Source organism: Phyllostomus discolor, chromosome 2, assembly GCF_004126475.2.
Source record: "Phyllostomus discolor isolate MPI-MPIP mPhyDis1 chromosome 2, mPhyDis1.pri.v3, whole genome shotgun sequence".
Taxonomy (NCBI): domain Eukaryota; kingdom Metazoa; phylum Chordata; class Mammalia; order Chiroptera; family Phyllostomidae; genus Phyllostomus; species Phyllostomus discolor.
In genome coordinates this window covers 115795867-115820169 of record NC_040904.2, presented here as the reverse complement: position 1 = coordinate 115820169, position 24303 = coordinate 115795867, and the positions used below count along the sequence as shown (strand labels likewise).

The following is a 24303-nucleotide window of genomic DNA, read 5'->3' as shown; positions in this document are numbered from 1 at the left end:
CTATTATAGTTGTCCTGTTTTTCCCCCTTCATTCCCCTCCATCCTGCACAGCCCCTCTCACCCACATCCCCCCCCCCCTACACTTTAGTTCATGTCCATGGGTTGTACATATAAGTTCTTTGGCTTCTACATTTCCTATACTATTCTTATCCTCCCCCTGTTTTCTACCTACTATCTATGCTACTTATTCTCTGTACCTTTCCCCCTCTCCCCTCTTCCAATACTCTGTTGATAATCCTCCATGTGACCTCCATTTCTGTGGTTCTTCTCCCGTTCTAGTTGTTTGCTTAGTTTGCTTTTGTTTTTGTTTTAGGTGTGGTTTTTAATAACTGTGAGTTGTCATTTTACTGTTCATATTTTTTAATCTTCTTTTTCTTAGATAAGTCCCTTTAACATTTCATATAATAAGGGCTTGGTGATGATGAACTCTAATTTGACCTGCCCTTCCATTCTAAATGAAAACTTTGCTGGATAGAACAATCTGTGAGCAATCTGGTCTTTGCCTTTTATGACTTGGAATACTTCTTTCCAGCCCCTTCTTGCCTGTAAGGTTTCTTTTGAGACATCAGCTGACAGTCTTATGGGAATCCTTTGTAGGGAACTCCTTTTCTCTTGCTGCTTCTAGGATTCTCTCCTTAATTTTAATGTTGGGTAAGTAATTATGATGTGCCTTGGTGTGTTCCTCCTTTGGTGCACCTTCTTTGGGACTCTGAACTACCTGGACGTCCTGGAAGTCTATTTCCTTTGCCAGGTATGGGAAGTAGTTCTTTATTAGTTTTTCAAAAAACTTTTCCTTTATTGCTCTTCTTCTTCTCCTTCTGATACCCTTATAATTTGGATGTTGGAACGTTTAATGATGTCCTGGAGGTTCCTAAGCCTCTCCTCATTTTTTTTTTTTGAATACTTGCTTCTTCATTCTTTTCTGGTTCAATGTATCTTTCTTCCTTCTGGTCCAAATTGTTGATTTGAGTCCCAGTTTCTTTCTCATCACTATTGGCTCCCTGTATGTTTTCCTTTATTTCACTTAGTGTAGCCTTCATTTTTTCATCTAATTTGTGACCAAATTCAACCAATTCTGTGAGCATCCCGATTACCAGTGTTTTGAACAGTACATCTAATGGGTTTGCTATTTCTTCATCATTTAGTTGTATTTTTTTCTAGAGCTTTGATCTGTTCTTTCATTTGGGCCATTTTTTTTTGTCTTGATGCACCAGTTATGTAGTGAGGGGTGGAGCCTTACGTATTCACCTGGGAGGGGTAACCTACATTGCTGTGTTGTGATGCTGTATATGGGGACAGGATCTAAGAGCGAACAATGGTGCCTGCTCCACTCTCTGCCAGATTTCAGTCACTTCCCCTGCTTCCCACAAGCCAATTGGGCCCTTCTGGTGCTGATTCCTGGGTGGGTGGGTTTGTGTACATTCTAGGACCCTGTGGGTCTCTCCAGCGAACTCTCCTGTGAGGCTGGGAGTTTCTCCCACTGCTGCCTTAGCACCCACAGGTGTTTTCAATCAGTGGTTTGAGGCTTTCTTTCCCCACACCGGGGCCCTGGGTTGCATAGTCTTCCTCATTCCCCAATTGTTCCTCCCAGTTTATCTATGCACAAATGTGGGATTGCCAGCTCCACTAGCTGTGGTCTTTCTAGGCCTGCCAGCCACAGCCTTGCTACGAGTCCTCTCTACCCCTCACAGCTGTCTGTCTCCGCCCCTCCTACCGGTCTGGATGAGTGTGTCTTCTTTAACTCCTTGGTTTTCGGACTTCCATACAGTTTGATTTTCTGTCACTTATGTTTTTTTTTGTCTTTTAATTGTTGTTGTCCTTTTAATTGTGAGAGGAGGCACAGTGTGTCTACCTATGCCTCCATCTTGTCTGGAAGTCTAGAGAAGATGTTTTTATGTCAATATAACTTTGTATTATTGTCTTAGGTTCCTTTATTCTAAAGTCTAGTTCTTTCCATAGGCCTGGGAAGTTATCAATTTTCTCTTTCTTGTATATACATTAACTTTATTTTGCTCTATCTAATAGAGTCAGATAAGTTCTTATAGGCTTCTTCCATTTTTTAAAACTCTTAGTTCTCTGTTCTTCCACTTGAATCATTTCTAGGTTTCTATCCTAATGCCCCCTAATTCTGTCCTCCATGTGGTCTGCTCTATTTCCAGTGCTCTCTAATGCATTCTTCATCTCATTAATGAGTTCTTTCGCTCTAGAGTTTGTTGGTTTATTGATACAGTTTCAATGTTTTTGGATAAAATGATCTTTTTGTCATTAATTTTCTTCGTGAGCTCACTGAACTATCTTCTGAGTTTTTTTGTATCTTGGTGAGTTTCTTCATAACTGCAATCTGAAATTCTCTACCATTTAAGTCATTGTCTTCTTAAGTCAATGACTTTGCATTTAATTTCTGGAAACTTTTTATTTTTCTCTCTGCTTTCAAGGTTACTTGGTTGTTCACATTACTTGATTGATTGTTTCTTTGCCTGCACATTTGACATAGTGAAATCTTTGTTTTTTTTTTTTTTGTTTAGATATGGTTTTGCTCTCAACAATTTAGCAGGTTAATACAATAGGTAGGGTACTTTTGTTTCCCAGTAGATGGTGTTAATGTACATGTTTTTGTTTTCTCTTAGCTGTGGTACTTGAGCCTCTGGGATCATAATGGTGCAGCATCACATTAGTTAAGAGAAGTGCTGCCTACTCACTTGGATGCTGGATGTCCCTCCATTACTGGCTCACCTTGGTTCCCTGGCACTACCACTGTGATGGAGGAATGTGGAGGGTGATGGAGAAGTGGTTTTGCAAGCTCCTAGCACTATTTCCTTTTTACTAAAGTTTGCTGGTTCCACTGTGGTTTTGGAGGCACCTCCACTGCCTCAATCAGCGTCTGCCATGACAGGAAAGGGGAGAGAGATGCCATTTCTTAGAGGACCACTGCTTCTTCCCTTCTTACAATCCAGGCCATATTGTGAATGCTGAAGCCTGATTTCTCCACTGCTACTAGCTCACTGGAGACACAGTGGACCTCTAAGTGCATCTGAGGTCACCATCCCTGTCCTTGCCATCCTTACCACTTTCAGATGTTTCAACATGTGGATCTTTCAGTGTGATTGTGCATGGAGCCAGGATTTTTTGTTCAATTTTGGTTATCTGACTTATAAATTTGAGGGTAGAAACAAAGGAGTCTGCTCACTCTGCCATGAGTCTGATGTCACCTTGTTTTCCTGTATAAGATGAAGAAGAACGAAGAAAATTCCCACTACTTTCTATGACTGGATTACAATGTACTATTGAAATTCTCTTTTTAAAGGCATAACCCTCATGGTGATTCTTTGCTGGGTAAGAGGGCATGGTGGAAAATTCAGTCATGACTAGTCAATCCTTTCTTTTGTGGGTCCCAACAGGATCTTCTGAATGTTGACTAGTGTGGTTATCCACATAAACCTGCATTTTATGACACATTTTTTCAGAAAGAACATGATTCAGTTTTTCCTACAAATTGTGATAAATCACTTTTCAGGTATGTTGAAAAAACAAATCAGCAGAAGAATATGTTAATAATTATATCTTTGGCAACATAAAAAAATTCTGGGTTAGACTCCCTACAGCAGGATATTTCTAGAAAATTACTATTTTTGCTTCAGTTGTTGTAAGGGAAGCAAGGCATGTTTGCTAGTCTAAGTAAATATGGATAGAAACACAGTAGAAATTAGATCATTATGTATCTCTGTTTTTCTGTATTACAAATGGGGTGGAGAACAGATGAATGTTGGTAACAGAATTAACACTCTTACTGCTTTTCCTGTTCATTATAGTTATTTCAAAGTTTTAAAGATGACAACCTAAGGATAGTTTGTGGACAATTGGAGATTTATTCTGATTTTTCTATTTTATTGATTACACAGAGAGTTGGTTGAAGGTCAGTCTCCATTTTGTGTCCACTTCCAAAAAGGTTAAAGATATCTCCTGCTTTACAAGGCCACTATGTTTTCTACACAACCCAAATGGTCACCATTTATGAAAACATATAAATGGTGCCCCATGGGACTACCACTGTGGAAACTCTCACCCCAAACTGAATTATGTCAAAGGCAAAAATCTTCATTAACCAGAAGTAAAGTCCATGGGCAATACATATTTTGTCTTTTTTTTTTAGTTTAAAGAAGTTATGAACAGTATATCAATCAAGATTACATCGCAAAAACTTTAAATGTATTTACAGAGTGAATAAGTTACATAAACTTTGAATATGTTTCTGATGTGCAACAGGTTTACATGCAAACACTGAACACTTGACAGCATTAAATTTAAGGAAAAAACTTAAGAAAGATCTTTAGATAAATATTACAAATAAAGTATGACATTTCTTAAGAAACAAAGTGACAACCCATATTTTGCCTTTAGGATTCTACTTCTGACTATCAAAGTGCATATTAAAATACACATGCATGACAGGTGAAAAGACTTGGAATTTATAACGTGAATATCTTTAACTCTTTTCTACAAAATGGCAAAGTTGTTTAAAATTAACACTCATCCTTCTGTAGTATAAATTGCTCATAAAAGCAACCTTCTAGTAAAAAGCAGCCAAGATCCTTAAAAAAAGGTCTATCTGGACCATTTTGTAATAAGGTCCTAATCACAGACCCCTGAAAAGAGATCCAGGGCTTTAAGAAACAAACAGTAGTCTAGCAACATAAGAAAGGTACTTTGTAGTAGCTCCTTTTAGGTACAGTAATTGTATTCAAATTACAGTGTACATTAAATTGCCATTTACAATTCCCTTTTCACATATACAGGCTGTCAGCTTTTGATAGTCTTTTAGTTTTCAATGGCCAGCTTCATTCTGCCTGTCCTTTCCTCCATTCACACACACACACACACACACACACACACGGAAGGAAAAATAAAGGGAAAGAATGTACAAGTTTTATAATAAAAACATTTTTAGTGAGGAAAACATTGCACTTTTGCCAATTTAAAGGAACATATTGTTCAGGGTAGTCGGCTTTGGTATGCAATGGAAGTTACTTGTTCAGTAGTGAGTTGCATTTGCTCAGTAAAATGATACCATTTGTGACACAGAGCAGGACAGATGGAGCCTGTCCCAAAATGTTCTATGCTACCTTGGTTCTTAGTATTGCTACATGTTGGAGGTTCTGTCATCCCTTGTAGAAAAAGTCCAACAGGTAACAAGAGGGAGAACAGTCTGACCAAGCCTTCTGAAGGCTGAAAATATACTGAATGACGTCACCCCGGCATGGCAGCACCCACATCTTTGAACCCATGGGTGACGGGGGGCTCGTGTCAGAGACTAGTGCCAGAAACACTGGAGTCTGGAAGAAAGGCAGTAAGTACTCGGTAACTCTGGGCCCTGCGAATCATGTCTCGAATTTCCATGTTCAGCTCCATCAGCTTGGTGCAAATTTCGGTCAGGCTCTGGTTAGACCCCACCAATGCGTAAGTACCCGTTTGTCCCAGAGTTTGATGACGAAAATAAATATTCAGTAGTGTCTGGATCTCATCATCAGAACTGCTTCCAAAGATGTCATTGGGCCACAGACTTCTGCATTAAAAAAAAGAAGAGTACAGATTATAGGCACTATTGATCACAAAGACAAGTTAATGAATTTTTGTTAGTATACTTTGTTTACAAAAACTGCTTTGAGATAAAATTCACAGACTATATAATTCATCAGCCTATAGTATACAATTCAGTAGCTTCAGTATAGTCACAGATCTGCAACCATCATCATAAATTTATAATTTTAAATATTATTGGCTTTGATAAAAATATATAAAAATATAGCATGAAATCTGATAATTTTAAAACAATTTATTTGCTCACTGTCAAAATGTAGGGGCAAAACTCACAAGAGGATATACTCAAATACTAGTTTTCAAAATTCTGTTGGCATATATATTTAAAAAATTTTTAATATATTTTTACTTCACCCATCCCTTTATACCCCTTCCCTTTGGCAATCATCAGCTGGTACTCTATATCTATGGGTCTATTTTTGTTTACTCATTTATTTATTTTTTTAATATTCAACATACAGGTGAAACCATATGGTATTTGTCTTACTGTCTGATTTCTTTCACCTTGCATAATATCCTCTAGGTTCATCCATGTTGTTGAAAATGACAAGATTTCATTATTTTTTATGGTTAGTAATATTCCATTGTATATATGTACTACCACTTTTTTATCCACTTTTCTATTGATGGAAACAAATATGGGTTGTTTCTATATTTTTGACTATTGTAAATAATGCTGTAATAAACACAGGGGTCCATCTATCTTTTTGAATTAGAGTTTTCAATTTCTTTGGATAGATAAACAGAATTGGAGTTACTGAGTCATATGGTAGTTCTTTTTTTAATTTTTTGAGGAACCTCCAAACTGTTTTCTAGGGGCAACTCTAGGGGCAACACTAATTTATAGTTCCACCAACACTGAACCAGGGTTCCCTTTTCTTCACATCCTCCCCAGCACTTGTTGTTTGTTGAATTTTGATGATAACAATTCTGACAGCTGTGAGGTTAGGGTCATTATGGTTTTAATTTGCATTTTTTTGATGATTAGTGACATTGAGCATCTTTTCATGTTCATTGGCCATGTGTATGTCTTCTTTGGATAAATGTCTATTCAGGTCATCTGTCCATTTTTAAATTGGATTGTTTGTTCTTTTGGTGTTAAGTTGTATGTGTTCTTTATATATTTTGGAGATTAACACCTTATCAGATGCACCATTTGTGAATATTTCCTCCCATTAAGTAGGTTGTGTTTTTATTTTATTGATGGTTTTTTTTTTTGCTGTGCACAGCTTTTTAGTTTTATATATAAGGTCTGTCTGGAAAAAGGTGAGCCATTGTTAATATAAAGATAACAGTTTGCATGATATCGATGTAACCTGGCAGCCAAAAAGAGTGGACTGGAATGTGCTTGTGTGAACAATGACTTCACTGTACTAGTCAGTGGGCATAGTAGATGCTGATGAGTGAGCATGTGCACTGTGTGGCCATTGCATTAAAAAGGACTGAGTGAGTACAGCAATGAATCTGCATCAAATTTTGCATTAAGCGTGAACATTCCTCCGTGGAAACTATTTGGATGACTCAGAAGGCCACAGCTATGGGCAACTGGTGACTGGCAGCTTCATCACAAGAACACACTTGCTTGTGTATCATATCTCATTCAGAGTTTTTTTTTTGCAAAACATCATATTATCCAGGTGACTCAGACCCCTTACAGCCCTAATTTGGCACCCTGTGACTTCTGGCTTTTCCTAAAACTAAAATCACCTTTGATAGGGAAGAGATTTCAGATCATCAATGAAATTCAGTAAAATATGGTTGGGCAGCTGATGGCGACTGGGAGAACTGTGTGAGGTTCCAAGGTGCCCGCTCTGAAGGGGACTGAGGTATCATGTTCAATGTACAATGTTCTTGTATCTTCTTCAATAAACATCTCTATTTTTCATATTACATGGCTAGATATCTTTGGGACAGACCTTGTAGTCCCATTTGTTTTCTTTTGTTATCCTTCATCAAGGAGACATATCCAAAAAGATATTGCTAAGACTGGTGTCAGAAAGTTTACTACCTATGTTGTCTTCTAGGAGTTTTGTGGTTTCAGGTCTTACATTCAAGTCTTTAATCCATTTGAATTTATTTTTGTATATGGTGTAAGAAAGTAGTCTAATTTCATTTTTTGCACGTATCTGTCCAGTTTTCCCAGCACCACTTTATGAAGAGACTGTCCTAATCCCATCATATATTCATGCCTCCTTTGTCATAGAATAATTGACCACATAGGCATGGTTTTATTTCTGGGTTCTCTGTTACACTGATTTCTATATCTGTTTTTATGCCACTACCATAATATTTTGATTACTTAGTTTTGTAGTACAGTTTGACATAACCTCATACTTTCTTTTTTGGTTAAGGTTTCTTTGGATATTTGCTAGCTTTTACGGTTCTATATAAATTTTAGGATTAGTTGTTCTAGTTCTGAGGAAAATGCCATTGCTATTAATAGAGATGCCATTAGATCTGTATATTGCTTTACATAGTAAGGATATTTTAACAATATTAATCATTCCAATCCATGATCATGGTATATTCTTCATTTATTTGTGCCCTCTTCAATTACTTCCATATTTTATAGTTTTTAGGATTCAGGTCTTTGACCTCTTTAGTTAAATTTATTTCTAAAAATTTTATGCTTTTTGATGCAAATGCAAAGCAGACTGTTTTCTTAATTTCTCTTTCTGATTATTCATTATTAGTACTTAGAAATGCAACATATTTCTGTATCTTGATAATTTTTCCCCTTACCATTTTCCCCTGCCCCACCCATCCCCACCTCCTACTCTTGATTGTATCCCTCTTTGGCTTTGTCCAGGTGTCCTTTATATATGTTCCATGACCACCCTTTCACTCCCTCCCCCCCCCCCCCCCCCCCGCCATTATCTGCCTCCTTCAACCTCTCTGGTTACTGTCAGTTTGTTTTTCATTTCAATGTCTCTGTTTATGTTTTGCTTGCTGGTTTTGTTGATTAGTTCTCACTTATAGGTGAGATCATATGGTATTTGTCTTTCACTGCCTGGCTTATTTCACTTAGCATAATGCTCTCCAAATCCATCAATGTTGCCTTTTGGAAAGGGTAGGAGCTCCTTTCTTTCTGCTGTGCAGTATTCCATTGTGAATGTACCACAGTTTTTTGATACACTCAATTATGACAGGCACTTAGGTTGCTTACAGCATTTGGCTATTGTAAATTGTGCTGCTATAAACATTGGGGTGCATAGGTTCTTTTGGATTGGTATTTCAGGTTTCTTAGGATATAATCACAGCAGTGGAATTGCCAGATCAAAAGTCAGTTCCATTTTTAGCTTTCTGAGGAAATGCCATACTGTTTTCCACAGTGGGTGCACCAGTCTGCATTTCCACTTACAGTCCAGTAGGGTTCCCTTTTCTCCCCGACCTCTCCAACACTTGCTTGTTGATTTGTTTATGATGACCATTCTGACCAGTGTGAAGTGATATCTCATTCTGGTTTTAATTTGCATTTCTCTCATGGCTAGTGATGCTGAGCACCTCTTCATATATCTCTGGGCCCTCTGTATATCCTCCTTGGAGAAGTGTCTGTTCAAGTTTTTTACCCATTTTTAAATTGTTTCTTTTGTCTTCCTGGAGTGAAGTCATGTGAGTTCTTTATATATTTTGGAGATCAAACCGTTGTCTGAGGTATCATTTGCAAATATGTTTTCCCATATAGTTGGTTCTCTATTCATTTTAATTTGCTGTTTTCTTTAGCTATACAGAAGATTTTTAACTCGATAAGGTCCCATTTGTGTATTCTTTCCTTATTTCCCTTGCTTTAGGGGACATATCTGTGAAGATGTTGCTGCATGGAATGTCTGAGATTTTTCTGCCAATGTTTCCCTCTAGGACTTTTGTGATATCACAACTTATATTTAAGTCTTTTATCTACCCTGAATTTATTTTTGTGTATGGTATAAATTGGTGATCAAGTTTCATTTTTTTTTGCATGTAGCTCTCCAGATCTCCCAACACCATTTGTTGAAGAGGCTATTTTTGCTCCATTTTATGTTTCTACCCCCTTTGTTGAATGTTAATTGACCACAGAGACTTGGGTTTATTTCTGGGCTCCCTATTCTGTTCCATTGATCTATGTGTCTGTTCTTATGCCAGTACCAGGCTATTTTGAATACAGTGGCCTTGTAATACAGTTTGATATCAGGTATGGTGATGCCTCCTACTTTGTTCTTCTTTCTCAAAATTGCTGTGGCTATTCGGGGTCATTTATGGTTCCATATAAGTTTTTGAAATGTTTGTTCTATATCTGTCAAATATGCTATTGGTACTTTAATAGGGATTGCATTGAATCTTTGAATTGTTTTGGGAAGTATGGACATTTTGATGATGTTAATTCTTCCAATCCATGAGCATGGTATATACTTCCATTTATTGTATCTTCCTTAATTTCTGTCTTCAGTGTTGTGTACTCTTCTGAGTACAGGTCATTTACCTCTTTGGTTCGGTTTATTCGTACACACTTGATTTTTCTTTTTGCTATAACAAATGGGATTTTTCCCCTGATTTCTGTTTGTGATTTTTCATTTTTGGTGTACAAAAATGCCTTTGATTTCTGTATGTTGACTTTGTATACCGCTGTTTTGCCAAACTCACTTATTAGGTCGAATATTTTTTTGGTGGAGTCTGTAGAATTTTTTATGTATACTGTCATGTCATCTGCAGACAGTGACAGTTTTACTTCCTCCTTTCCAATTTGGATGCCTTTTATTTCTTTTTCTTGTCTGATTGTTGTTGCTAGGACTTCCAATTCTATGCTGAATAGAAGTGGTGAAAACAGACATCCCTGTCTTGTCCTGATCTTAGTGGGAAAGCTTTTTTTTTTCCCCCCATTGAGTATGATGTCATCTGCAGGTCTCTCATATATGGCCTTTATTATGTGGAGGAATGCTCCCTCTATTCCCACATGGGTGCTGTATCTTATTAAATGCTTTTCCCACATCTACTGATATGATCACATGATTGGTGTCTTTCCTTTTGTTTATGTGATGTATTACATTCATTGGTTTGTGACTATTGTGCCATCCTTGCATCCCTGGGATGAATCCCACTTGATCATGGTATTTGATCTTTTTAATATGTTGCTGGATGCAGTTTGCCAATATTTTGTTCAGGAGTTTTGTGTCTATGTTAATTAGCAACGTTGGCCTGAAGTTTTTTTCTCTGTTGTGTCTTTATCTGGTTTTGGGATTAGGATGATGCTGACTTCATAAAAAGAGTTTGGGATTCTTCCACCTTCTTGGATTTTTTGGATAGTCTATGAAGGGTAGGGATTAGCTCTTCCTTAAATGCTCTGTAAAATTCTCATGTGAAATCATCCAGCCCAGGGTTGTGGTGTGTCAGGAGGTTTCTGATTACTACTTTGATTTCATCAGTTGTTATTGGCCTGTTCAGGCTTTCTGCTTCTTCTTCATTCAGTTTTGGGAGATCACATTTTTCTAGAAATTTGTCCATTTCACCCAGGTTTTCAAATTTCTTGGTATATGGTTCTTCATAGTAATTTCTTACAATCCTTTGTATTTCTGTGGTATCAATTGTAATCTCTCCTCCTTCATTTCTGATTGTATTTATTTGGGTCCTCTCTCTTTTTTTATTTATCAGTCTGCTTAAAGACTTGTTGATTTTTTTTTAATCTCTTTAAAGAAACAGCTTCTGGATTTATTGAGCCTTAGAATTGTGCTTTTAGTCTCTATGTTGTTTAATTCTGCTCTGATCTTCGTTATTGTATCTTCTTAATTTCTTTCTTCAGTGTCTTATAATTTTCTGAGTAAAATCTTTTACATCCTTGGTTAAATATATTCCTAGGGTGTTTTTTTTTGCATAAAATTATAAATGGAGTTGTTTTCTTAGTTTCCCATTCTGATAGTTCATTATTGGTGTATAGAAATGCAAATGATTTCTGGATATTTATTTTTTACCCTACTTCCTTACTGAATTAATTTATCAGTTCTAGTAGGTTTTGTTTTTTTGGTGTTATCTTTATGGTTCTGTATATACAGTATCATGTCATCTATAAATAATGGTAGTTTTACTTCTTTTCCAATTTGAATGCCTTTTTCTCTTCTTGTCTGGTTGCTGTGGCTAGGATTTCCAGTTCTGTGTCAGTTAAGACAGGTGAAAATGGACATCTCTGTCTTGTACCTGATCTTAATGAAAATGCTTTTAGTTTTTTCCCATTGAGTATAATGTTGGGTGGTAGTTTATCATATATGGTTTTTATTGTTTTTATGGTTCCTCTATTCTCACTTTGCTGAGAGTTTTAAACATAAATGCTTGCTGGATTTTTATCAAGTGCATTTTTTACATTTATTGATATGGTCATGTTGTTTTTATATTCGTTTTGTTTACGTGGTGTATTTTGCCAATAGATCTGCAGATATGGTAGTAACCTTGTATTCTGGGATAAATCCCACTTGATTTCGGTATATGATCTTTTTACTGCATTGCTGGATCTGGTTTACCAATATTTTGTTGAGGATTTTAATATCTGTGTTCATCAGGGATATTGGTCTGTAAGTCTCTTTCTTTGTAGTGTCTTTCTTTGGTTTTGAAATTAGGATAATGATGGCCTCACAAAAATAGTTGGGAGTCTTCCCTATTTTAAACTTTTTGAAAGAGTTTGAGCAGGATAGGTGTTAGTTCTTCTTTGAATATTTGGTGAAATTTTCCTGTGAAGCCATCTGGCCCAGGACTTTAGTTTTCTGGGAGCGTTTTGATTACTACTTCAATTTTATTAGTTGTAATTGGTCTATTCAGGTTCCCTGATTCTTCCTGGTGAAGTTTTGGAAAATTATGTTTTTAGGAATTTATCCATTTTGCTACAGTTGTCTTATTTGTTGGCATATAGTTGTTTATAGTGTTTTCTTGTAATCCTTTGCATTTCTTTAATGTCCATTGTTACTTCTTCTTAATTTCTGAATTTATTTATTTGGATCCTCTTTCTTCTTTTATTCATGAGTCTGGTTAAAGGCTCATCAGTCTTGTTCATCTTTTCAAAGAACCAGCCCTTAGTTTCCTTGATCTTTTGTATTGTTCATTTTAGTCTCTATGCCATTTATTTCTGCTCTAATCTTTATTATTTCCTTTTTTATACTTACTCTTCATTTGTTGTTCTTCTTGTAGTTCTTTCAGGTGTAGTGTTAGATTGTTTATTTAAGATTTTTCTTGCTTCTTGAATCCTATAATGCTAAAAACTTTACTCTCAGGACTGCTTTTTCTGTGGCCCATAGGCTTTGGGTTGTTATGTGTTCGTATTTATGTTTCCAGGTATTTTTTGATTTATTCCTTGATCTTACTGTTAACTCATTCATTGTTTAATAATATGCTATTTCATGTATTTGAATGTTTTTCAGTTTTTTAAATTGTACTTGGTTTATAGCTTCATGCCACTGTGACCCAAGAAGATGCCTGATATGATTTCAGTCCTCCTGAATTTGTTAGGACTCACTTTGTGTCTTAACATGTGGTTTATCTTTCAAAATGTTGCATGTGCACTTGAGAGGAATCTATATTCTGCTGCTTTGAGGTGTTCTGTCAATAACAATTAAATCTATCTGATCTAGTGTGCTCTTTAAGGTCATTTGCCCTTGTTGAACTTTTTTTATCTGGAAGATCTATCCAATGACAACAATGGGGGTGTTTAATACCCCTACTATGACTGCATTACTGTCAATCTCTCCCTAAAAGTCTACCAAGATTTTTCTATATATTTAGATGCTCCTTTACCAGGTACATATATGTTTTCAAAGGTTATATCCTCTTGTTGGATTGATTCCTTCAGTATTATATAGTGACCTTCTTTGTCTCTTGTTATGGCCTTTGTTTTTAAGTTTACTTTGTCAGATATAAGTATTGCTACCTCAGCTTTTTAAAATTTCCATTTCTATGGAATATTTTCCTCCACTCCTTCATTTTCAGGTAAATCTTTTGTTCTGAGGTGGATCTCTTGTAGACAGCATAAACATTGGTCATGTTTTCTTATCCATTCAGTTACCCTATGTCTTTTGAATCCACTTATATTTAAGATTATTATTGATAGGTACTTATTATGTTTTTCTTTATATCTATGTTTCTCTTTCTCTCTGTCTGTCTCTCTCCTTTAATGTTTCTTGGAATCCTGGTTTGGTGGTAATGAACTACTTTAGCTTTAAAAAATTTTTTTTTGGTCTGGGAAGTTCCTATTTCACCTTCAATTTTATATGACAGCTTTGGTGAGCAGAGTAGTCTTGGTTACATGTCCTGTTTTTCATCCCTTTAAATATTTCATGCTAATCCCTTCTGGCTGAAGTTGTTCTGTTGAGAGATCAGCTGAAAGCCTTATGCAAGCTCCCATGTAGAAAACTGTCTTTTGACTTCTGGCCAAGATGGAGGTGTAGGTAGACACACTGTGCCTCCTCACACAACCAAAAGAATGACAACAATAAATTTAAACAAACAAACAAACAAACAAACAAACAAAAAAACCAACCAGAACTGCCAGGAAATCAAACTATATGGAAGTCCAACAACCAAGATGTTAAAGAAGAAACATTCATCCAGACTGGTAAGAAGGGTGGAGATTGGCAGCCCTTCTTACCAATGGAGGAAGCCCTTTCTATGGTGGAGAAAGGACTTGAGGCAAGGCAGTGGCTGTTGGACTGGGCAAGGCAATGACTGGTGGAGCAGGCAGTCCCACATTTGCATGCAGATAAACTGGGAGGAACAACTGGGGAATGAGACAAACCACTCAACACAGGGTTCCAGTGTGGGGAAATAAAGCCTCAAAACCTCTGAGTGCAAAAACCTGTGAGGGTTGAGGCAGCAGGAGAAACTCCCAGCCTCAAAGGAGAGTTCATTGGAGAGACCCACAGGGTTCTAGAACATACACATGGCCACACACCTGGGAATCAGGACCAGAAAGGCTCAATTTGCCTGTGGGTAGCACAGGGAGTGACTGAAAACTAACAGAGCTAACAAGTGCCATTGTTCCCTCTCAGACCCCTCCCCCACATATGGCACCACAACACAGTGATGTGGGTTGCCCAGCCCTGATGAATACTTAATGCTTCACCCCTTACTACATAACAGGCATGCAAGACAAAAAAATGGCCCAAATGAAAGAACAAATCAAAACTCCACAAAAAACACAACTAAGTGATGAAGAGATGGCCAACCTATCTGATGCCCAGTTCGAAACACTGGTAATCAGAATGCTCACAGAATTGGTTGAATATGGTTGCAAAATAGAGGAAAAAATGAAGGCTATGAAAAGTGAAATAAAGGAAAATGTACAGGGAACCAACAGTGATGAGGAGGAAACTGGAACTCAAGTCAACAATTTGAAACAGAAGGAAGAAATAAACATTCAACCAGAACAGAAGAAGGAAGAAGAATTTTAAAAAATGAGGAGAGGCTTAGGAACCTCCAGGACAACTTTAAATGTTTCAACATCTGAATCATAGGGGTGCCAAAAGGAGAAGAGGAAGAACGAGGAATTGAAAACTTATTTGAAAAAATAATGGAGAACTTCTCCAATCTGGTAAAGGAAATAGACTTCCAGGAAGTCCAGGAAGCTCAGAGTCCCAAAGGAGCTGGACACAAGGATGCACACACCAAGTCACATCATAATTACATTACCCAAGATGAAAGAAAGGAGAGAATCCTAAAAGCAGCAAGAGAAAAGGAGAAATTTACCTAGCAAGGACTTCCTATAAGACTAGCAGCTGATTTCTGAAAAGAAATCTTGCAGGCAAGAAGGGGCTGGAAACAAGTATTTGAAGTCATGAAAGGCAAGGACCTAAATCCAAGATTACTGTATCCAGCAAAGCTATCCTTTAGAATGCAAGGGCAGAGAAAGTGCTTCCCAGATAAGGTCAAGTTAAATGAGTTCATCATCATCAAGCCATTATTATACGAAATATTAAAGGGAGTTATCTAAGAACAAGAAGATCAAAACTATGAACAGTAAAATGACGATGAACTCACAACTATCAACAACTGAACCTAAAAAAACAAAAACCAAAAACAAACTAAGCAAACAGCTAGAACAGGAACAGAATCACAGAAATGGAGATCACATTGGGGGTTACCAGAGGGGGATGGGGAGGGAGTATAAGTACAGGGAATAAGTAGCATAAATGGTAGGTAGAAAATAGACAGGGGGAGGTTAAGAATAGCATAGGAAATGCAGTAGCCAAAGAGCTTATATATACTACCCATGGACATGAACTAAAGAGGGAGAATGTGGGTAGGAGGGGTGTGCAGGGCAGATGGGAATAAAGGGGGGAAATAGGACAAATGTAATAGCATAATCAATAAAATATATTAAAAAAAGAAAACTGTCTTTCTCTTGCAGCTTTTAAGACTCTCTTTTTGCCTTAATCTTGTTATTTTAATTATGATGTGTCTTGGTGTGTGTCTTTTTGGGTTCATCTTAACTGGCACCATGTGTGCTTCCTGAACTTGTGTGACATTTTCCTTCACCAGGTTAGGGAAGTTTTCTGCCATTATTTCTTCAAACAGGTTCTCTATTCCTTGTTTATTATCTTCTCCTTATGGCATCCCTCTGTTGCAGAAGTTGTTACACTTGATGTTTTCCCAGAGATCCCTTAGACCAGGGGTATCAAATTTATTCTCATGAGGGGCCACATCAGCCTTATGGTTGCCTTCAAAGGGCCAAATGTAGAGTTCCTTCCCCCTAGTTAAGGAGTAGTTACATTTATACAGTCCTAAAATTACATTTGGCCATTTGAAGGCAACTGCAAGGCTGCTGTGGTCCCCAGTGAAAGTGAGTTTGACACCCCTGCTTTAGACTTTCCTCATTTCTCTTAATTCTCTCTTTCTTTTTCATGCTCTCCTTGGGTGGTTACTGTTATCTTATTCTCTAATTCTCTGATTTGATCCTGTGCTTCATCTAATCTGTTGTTGATTCCTTCTAATGGATTCTTCATTTCAGATATGGTAGTCTTCATTTCTGACTAGTTCTTTTTTATGGTTTCTATGTCATTTTTAATGCTTACTATCTCTTTGTTTAAGTTCTCACTGAGATCATCCATTCCTCCTCTAAGATCCATGAGTATTCTTATAACTATTATTTTAAACTCTGCATCTGGTATTTTGGTTCCTCCCATTTCATCCATTTTATTTAATTCTTTTTCTGGGGATTTCTCTTTTTCTTTTGCTTGTGGTATTTTTCTTTGTCTCCTCCATTTTGTCTCTGTGTATTAGGTAGATCTGCTATGAATTCCACACTTGTTATGATGGTTTTATGATTGATGTCTTGTTGGCTCAGTGGCACAATTGTCTGATCACCTGAGTTCCATGATCCAGGAATGTTTTTTCTGGGTTATGTATATACCTCCTGTTGTAGTTGAGGCTTGAATGCTGTTGGTCCATTCCTGGGTGGAATTAACCATTCAGGCTGGGCAAACTTTGATCACTGTCTATGAAATGCTGTGCAGAAGCTACCCACTGAGGTGGGGTTGTTCTCAGAAAGATCTGGTGACTGCTGGAATCCTTCTTTGGGTATGCCATGTGTGTGGCTAGCTGGGTCAAGTTCTGGCATGCTCTGAAGTGCACCATTGGTTGTGTTGGTTCTCGGTCCACTTGAGTGGGATTCAAGTACAAATTGCTGTCAGATGTGTGTAACTGGCCTTGGGCTACCTGTCTGTAGGTACCATGCTGTTCGCTGTTTGTGTCTGTGTCTACTGTATCTAAGTATGTGTGAGAGGGGACAATCTGTGTAAATTGGTCTGCTTCTTCCAGGTTAGAGTTGGAGGCAGGTCTGTAAAAGGACCGAGGCCCCCTGAAGTCTACCTCCACCTATCAGCTGCTGTGTCTCCCCCTGAGGTTGCCTGGTTTTCCTCCAGAGCCTTCTGGAGAGAGACTGTAGGATGAGCCCAGGCTAGCTGAGACAGGGCCAGTGGGTCCTCTACTTGGGGATCATGCAGTCAGGTACTCCATAAGGGGAAAGTAGTCCCTGCTTCAAAGCCAAATTTCTCAGTCTCTGCCAGAGTCTCCAACTCTAGTTTCCCCTAGGGGGCTTGTTACAGGTTGAGGTTGGATACAGACAGCTATCCCTTCTGCAGGAGCAAACTCTGCCTGGGCTCAGGCAGACAGATCAATAGAGTCTCCCACTGGGGATGATGCTAGCCCATCCTACAGGAGGGGGCTAAGCACTTCATCCTGGTCCCAGGCAATAGCCCCCAAGGATCTCACACTTTGTCCCCACTCTGAGCTGCTGTCCTTCCCCTCCCCCGATAGAACTGTGCCCAGAGGCAGTATCCAGGACTTGGCAGGGTTGATCCAAATATCTCCTGCTGGGGGTCATGCCCACAAGCCTGTAGTGGGGGGTGGGCACTTCTTCTCCTTCCTAGAGTAGCACATGCTGAACTTGCAGCAGAGCTTTTATTTGCCTCCCTGCAATGTAGCCACAGAGCCCAGTACTTACCCACCTGGCTCCCAGACAGACGCCTCTCCGGAAGACACAGTCTGAAAATCTCAGCTCTGTGCAGCTCCCCAGTCCCCCCACACCGCCAAACCAAGCAGGATGGGGTTGAAGGTGAGCTGTACATGGCACTTCCATCTCTCCATGCAGCTGGTCTCAGTATGGTGGGGCCTAAAGTGCCAGCTCCATGCAGGCTTAGAACCCAGCAGTATGGGGCTGAAAGTCCCAGCCCTGTGCTGCTCTCCTGAGCCACTGAACTTTGTTTGTTGTAGTTTTAAGTTTTTGTATTCCACTCTCAAGTTTGGTGAGCACCTTTATGACTATTTCTTTGAATTCTTTATCAAGCAAATGACTTATCTCCATCTCCTTAGGGACTTTTTTCTTGTTTCTTCATTAGGGAGTTATTCTATTTTTTTTCCTTCATTTTGTTTGACTTTCTATATTATTCATGTGAATTTGACAAGATAGTTATCTCTCCCAGTCTTGAAAAAGTGGCTTTATGTAGAAGTTACCTATGTGTAGGCAGTGTGTGCTGGGTTATTTTGGAAGGCCAGCTAGACTTGAGTCAGTGCTTATGGTATTAGGCTACCAAGCTAGAGCATCTCAGGCAAGGAGGCCAGGTTATGTAGTAATGCTTTGTTGATTATGTAATGCTTTGATGCTCTTTGTTTGAAGTCAAAATGGGCTCAGGAGATGTGTCTAGGAATGCAATGTGGCAATCTTGCAGGCCTGTGTAGAGCTCCTGCCTGCCCAATGGAGGTAAAGGGGAATGTACACAATGGAGCTCACCAGCACCTCCAACCATGGAGAGACTTCTGCGGTTCCTTGAGAGCTCCTGTGGCTCCCTAGCCTTCCCTGTATGATCTCTCATCTCTTGTACAGGAAGTTGTCTTGTGTAGAAGCAAAGTCTGTGTAGGCTGTGTGCCTGGTAGTTTTGGCAGGCTGGTTGGAACTGGGCAGAGAGTCCCAGTATGGGTCATGATGCCCTGTTGTTCCTACTTGCTCTTTTTGTTCAGAGTGAAATGGACTCTGGGCAGTGTGTCTGGAAACATGCTGTAATCTTGCAGGTAGATCAAGGCACCTCAGTAGAGCTCCTGCCTGCCCTATGAAGGTGGAGGGGGATGTAAATAATGGTGTTCATTAGCACCTCTGGTCCTGGAGAGTTCCTGCAGATCCCAGAGAGCTCCCATATTTTTTCAGTCTTTTCTGTTTGGTTTCTTTCTCTCATTTGTGTTCAGAAGCTATTTTCAATCAGCTTTCAGTTGTCTGTTAGGGATAACTGCTCTCTATATAGGTATATGTGTATATTTCAGTGAGTTTGTGGGAGTGGGTGATTTCAGCATTGTCCTACACTGATGCCATCTTGGTCCCTTTGTTGGGGTATACACTGAAGTGTACCAGCATTTTAGGGATGACAGATTACCAGAAATAGCATCAGTACTTTAAACATGTAAGTTCTGAAATCTGATGTTTCTGGCATGGTAGCAGCAGAGATCTAAGAAGTTATATAAAATATATAGATATTACTTCTGTAGTGATTTATTCCCCACCATGACAAAGTAACTATTAGGCATGCATTTCCTTTAAGCATGTCTAAAAGAGATAGTACACTTACCTGCATTCCCTGATTTGACGTAAAGCCTTGCTAAGTTCGTTGTTCTTCAGGCAATCCAGCATGGACTGGATGGCTGCTTCGGTTGATGTGAAGGCTGGCTCAGACCATGAACCCTCTATATAAAGAGGGTCAGCTGCAATGGCTGTAGTGGCCTCCTTCAGATTTTTCTTTAAGTCACTCAGTTCCCTGGACATATTTAGCAGCTGTTAAAAAATATTTTTACTCTAGTTAAAGACTGGACTTGACATCCTCAAAGGAAAACAAATGACTATATGTGGTATGATTAAGCAGAAGCTCAATACCTTGGTAAACTAACATAGGACAAATGAAACAGGATAGCATGCTGATATGTGTAGGTGGTTACTGGGTTGTATTGATGACATAATTTTGTGTCAACAGCTCAGAAGTGCTTCTTATAGAAAAAATTTTAAGACTTCCTTTAAAGTGTTTTATATGTAAGCAGAAGGGCATATTTAGAGGTAAAATGTACACGAGAACTTGGGCTTGGGAGTTGGATACAGCTGGATTTAAATGCCAGTTCTACAATGTATGGGAGGACCACAGTCAACTAGACTTTTATGTGTCTTAGTTTTCTTATCTGTGGGACTGAAGATATCACAGAGTAATTTTAAAGATGAATGAGACAGTGTACATAAAATAATTATAATTTTGTCATATAATGCTCAATAAATGTAATCAACATGGACTCTGAAAAATAAAATTTTCTCACTATTTCTATGCTATGGAAAGAGATTAAAGACATAATTTTAAGGAAGAGGAGAAAAAATGTCAATGTAATATTAGTGTTCATGTTACAGCGGTAAAAGATTTTCCTTCAAAATTACTGAAACCAAAAGATCCAGGGTGTAAAAAAGTAAATCATAGGAGAGAACCTAAAATGTACTGTGGAAGAAATCTGATCTCAAGAGCATTTTAAGAAACTGACATGAATTTACATGTATTTTCCTTTGTAATACAAATTGATGGTGCTTATTTTCCTTGCAGAATTGATTTATCCAACATGTTAATGCCCAATTTGCTCATTTTATAAGCAATAGCACCAAAGCCCTCAGGAATATTTGTTTCCATACAGATGCCTGTAAATTTAAATACATACTCCAGAGCTAGGTTTAAATTTAGTTTACTGAGGTAATGATTTTAAATAAGATATTAGAGTGCCTTATGTACATGAGTTTTTTCAGTTGGAAGTGAATTTCTTTTTGATTATTTTAAATCTAGGCAAGTTTTAAATAAAGAAGAAATTCACTTTAAATTGACAAGCAATTATAAACAATTATATCATATATACACATACATAAACACACATAAGATATGTAACATAATTTACTTTTCAAAGTGAAACTTTAATTGCCTTTTTAATATGGAAAAGGACATGTGAGTTGCATTTGTATGTCCTCTTTTTAGAGCTAACATGGATTCTAAGGATTCTGTTAACATTTGTTAGAAAAGTAAAAAGAGTAAACTTTATCTTGACAACATGGCAAATAACATATCAACTGCCCCTCTTTTATCTGATCATTTATAATTCTATGGAGGAAATCTGGTTTTTGAAACGCTCTTATGAATAAAGATGTCTGGTTTATGACTCCCTTGAAATTAGCACTTGAGAGCATAATAAAAAACTATACCATCCTTTTTCCTTTTTTTCCAACTGAGTGATAAATATGGTGCTTCATCCTCACCCCAATGCTCTTGGTAGGATGGTTTCCTGGATCTGCACTGAAGACTACCACATCCAGGCCTTCAGTTCAGTTCTCTCCTCTGACCTCTGATCTCTTCTAGGTCCTTGTATTTTACCGTCTGCAAGATGTCGTTACCCTGGGATGGTCTAGTGGGCTTGGCTGGTTGGATGTACAATAGCCTTAGTCCTCTTTTTATATCCCTGTCTCACTTGTGGTACTGCCAATGTCTTAGTTCATCTGAGATGGAATCTGAGCATCACACTCTTTCCTGTCCTTCACCCCTCCCCCCAGTCAGGTTCATTCACCTTTTGCTTAATGATCTCTTACACTTCCTTCCTTCTCTTCATACCTAACTCTTCCGTCCTATTTCAAACTCTCATCTCTTGTCTGAGCTATTTTATCAGTCTTGTAAGTGATCTCCCTGTCTCCAGTCTAGTTGCAATCAAATCCATCTCATTACCTCTGCCATAAGCTCTAACCAAAACACTTTTAGGCATAGTATCTTCCATGATCTCCCTTTACCCATTTCTTCTGCTTGCTCCATCACTAGTTTTTTGTTTGCACATTATATTCTATCAAAAGTAAATGGCTTGTAGTTCCTTTCCCTTTCTCACCACCACATTTATGCCCATTCTTTTTCCTACTGGAACACTCTTCCTTAGCCCCCACTTTCTCTCTCTAACTCCAACTCATCATTGAAAAATTGGCTAAGATGAGATTTCCTCCAAAATGCGATTCTTTTTCAACCTTCTCAGATGACTCAGGCATCAGTCCTCTAGGCTTCCATAATACCCTCTTCACATCCCCGTTATTTCACTTGCTATGTGGTAGTACTATTTCTTTACTTCTAGGGAAATTTTGGCTCACTTGGAATTAATGTTTCAATTATTTCACTTTTCACATTAAAAATATCAAAGCATAATAATGTTAAGCAGGGAAGTAGAAGAGAATGAAACATCATATAGATATTTCCTTCTTATCTCAGTGTAAGAGCAAGTACAAAAAGCTAAAAATAAAAGTAAAAACATAACACAGGGACCCAGGGCCAGGAATAGGGTGAGCCAAGTGAGGCTTCTGACACAGCACTGAGGGAGGGGCCCATACTGGAGTTCTTCAGTTTTGTGCCTAGCCTGTCGCTTGCCTCACCCTTGTCCTGGTGCTGCCAAATGAGAACAGAAATACAGGACACATTTAAGACTTATTCTAAAGCAAAATAATTATGTGGGAATAAAATCATTTGGACAGTTACAGATGGAAGGAAAGGACTGATTGTTGTGGCAGCACTGGGGGTGGGAAGCACAGGGCTTACCTCGGGCATGGAGCTGGCTTCGTGCACCTGGCCAATGAGCTTGCAGTAGGACTGGAAGAGCAACAGCAGCTGGAAGTGCAGCTTGTATAGCCTCTGACACAGCTCCAGTTGCTGCAGAGAGAATTGGTGTGGGAAGAGATCAATGAGTTAAGCACAGTGTTTGCATAACAAGCAAAATCTTAGTTGTTCCACAACTAGCTGTTATTATTCCCAATAAGACAGAACAACAACATCCAGTCAATAAGTATCAGTGAAAAATTCACAATATAACATGGAAGATGACTAATTAGTGAGGTGTAGTAGCTATAAAGGGACTGAATGAATTGCCAGATTTCCATACATTTGCCAGTTATATATCTACAAATTATAGTTGCTATTGTCTTAATTTTTATAAGCTATAAATTATTTTTAAAAAGAAGAAATTTTTGAAAAGTACATTTGAAAGGTAAAACATTAAGTCATTCTAAGTGTTAAGTTTATAAATTCAGCAGACACCTGGGAGATTAACCATGGGACAATTCTGGCTGCATTTTGGGTACAGATACTCATCCTGAAGTCTGTGTAAACACCCTAAGGCGCTGTGTCAGCTTTACTGATGAGGCTGCTGTTTAGTGGTCAATAAGTGTTTGTTGAATTAAAGAGATATAAAAAGCAGCCAAAATATGCTGACCAAAAAGGAGAAATTACAAAAACATTAAAAACTAAATGTGGAAAGAACATAAACAAGTGATCATACAAAATGGCCCTAAAACCCTATGGATACCTCTGGAATTTAAAATGTTTTCATTATATGGCTTATGTATCCTATGAGAGAAAAATAATTATGAGTAATTCTAACACCAATGATAATATTGCTCTTTGAGTCATATCTGCTCATAACAGCCTCTAAACATTGCCTGTTTTTAATTCTAAGAATGGGTTAATTCTAGGTACTAGATGAGATTCTGTGTAAAGAAAAGAATAACCTTCATTAGGTAGAATTGCATGGCTGAGCGGTCTCCAGTGAAAGTGGTTAAATATGTGGCTTAAACTACATTTCACTATTCAGTTTTCAAGTGTGTTTCCATGAAGATAACGAGGGCCTTTCTTTTGCTAATGGAGTTAAGAAAAACTCAGCTCTGTTTTGAGAGCTGCTGTGATAGCTTAAAACTGTTCCCTCAAATCAGTTCAAGGAGATAAATGACAAGAATTTAAATTTAGGAAGAATATTCTGTTAATAGTATCATTAACAGACTTTTGATGCTAATTTATAAAAGTTCCTGAAGTTCACTTAAAACTATGCTGAATAAAGTTTCTTCCTTCACTTACTCTTTCTCTGGCCCTTAAGGGGAAAAATTTTACTTAGATTTATCTGATCTCTGAATGCTGGAAACTAGCCTAAGATTAAAGAAGTAGCTACACTCACTAGTTACCCCAAACTAGATCTTTGGTTGTCTCAGTAAAACATCTTATTTTAAAGTTTTCTTTATGGAAAGTCTTTTAAAATGTGGTATAAAAGATAATTGCCAGAGAGTTGCAGATAAATAAAAAGTATTTAAAAAATAATGCTACTTTTGCAATTTAAGATGAAACCTATCTATGAAAACTCTGACTTTCCTAAGGGTCAGATTATGGTAGTTGTAACTCAAAATAT

The 24303-nt window shown here is 37.9% G+C and overlaps 1 protein-coding gene across 7 annotated transcripts in view; it reads right to left on the bottom strand.

The window, feature by feature from the left end:
* Window positions 1–4098: 4098 nt before the first annotated feature.
* The window catches only part of FRY (FRY microtubule binding protein), a 406572-nt gene continuing 386367 nt past the window's right edge, over window positions 4099–24303 (bottom strand). For 4 of the 7 annotated variants that reach the window (XM_036018382.1, XM_036018381.1, XM_036018384.1 and 1 more), the window contains 4 exons: window positions 22671–22781; window positions 22465–22520; window positions 19659–19862; window positions 4099–5560 (listed from right to left, as the gene is read on the bottom strand). In XM_036018382.1, the coding sequence (XP_035874275.1) occupies window positions 5302–5560; window positions 19659–19862; window positions 22465–22520; window positions 22671–22781 (630 nt within the window). In that variant the 3' untranslated portion in view covers window positions 4099–5301. The remainder of the gene's footprint in view (window positions 5561–19658; window positions 19863–22464; window positions 22521–22670; window positions 22782–24303) is intronic. The other 3 variants (XM_036018385.1, XM_028532799.2, XM_036018386.1) reach the window with 2 other exon arrangements.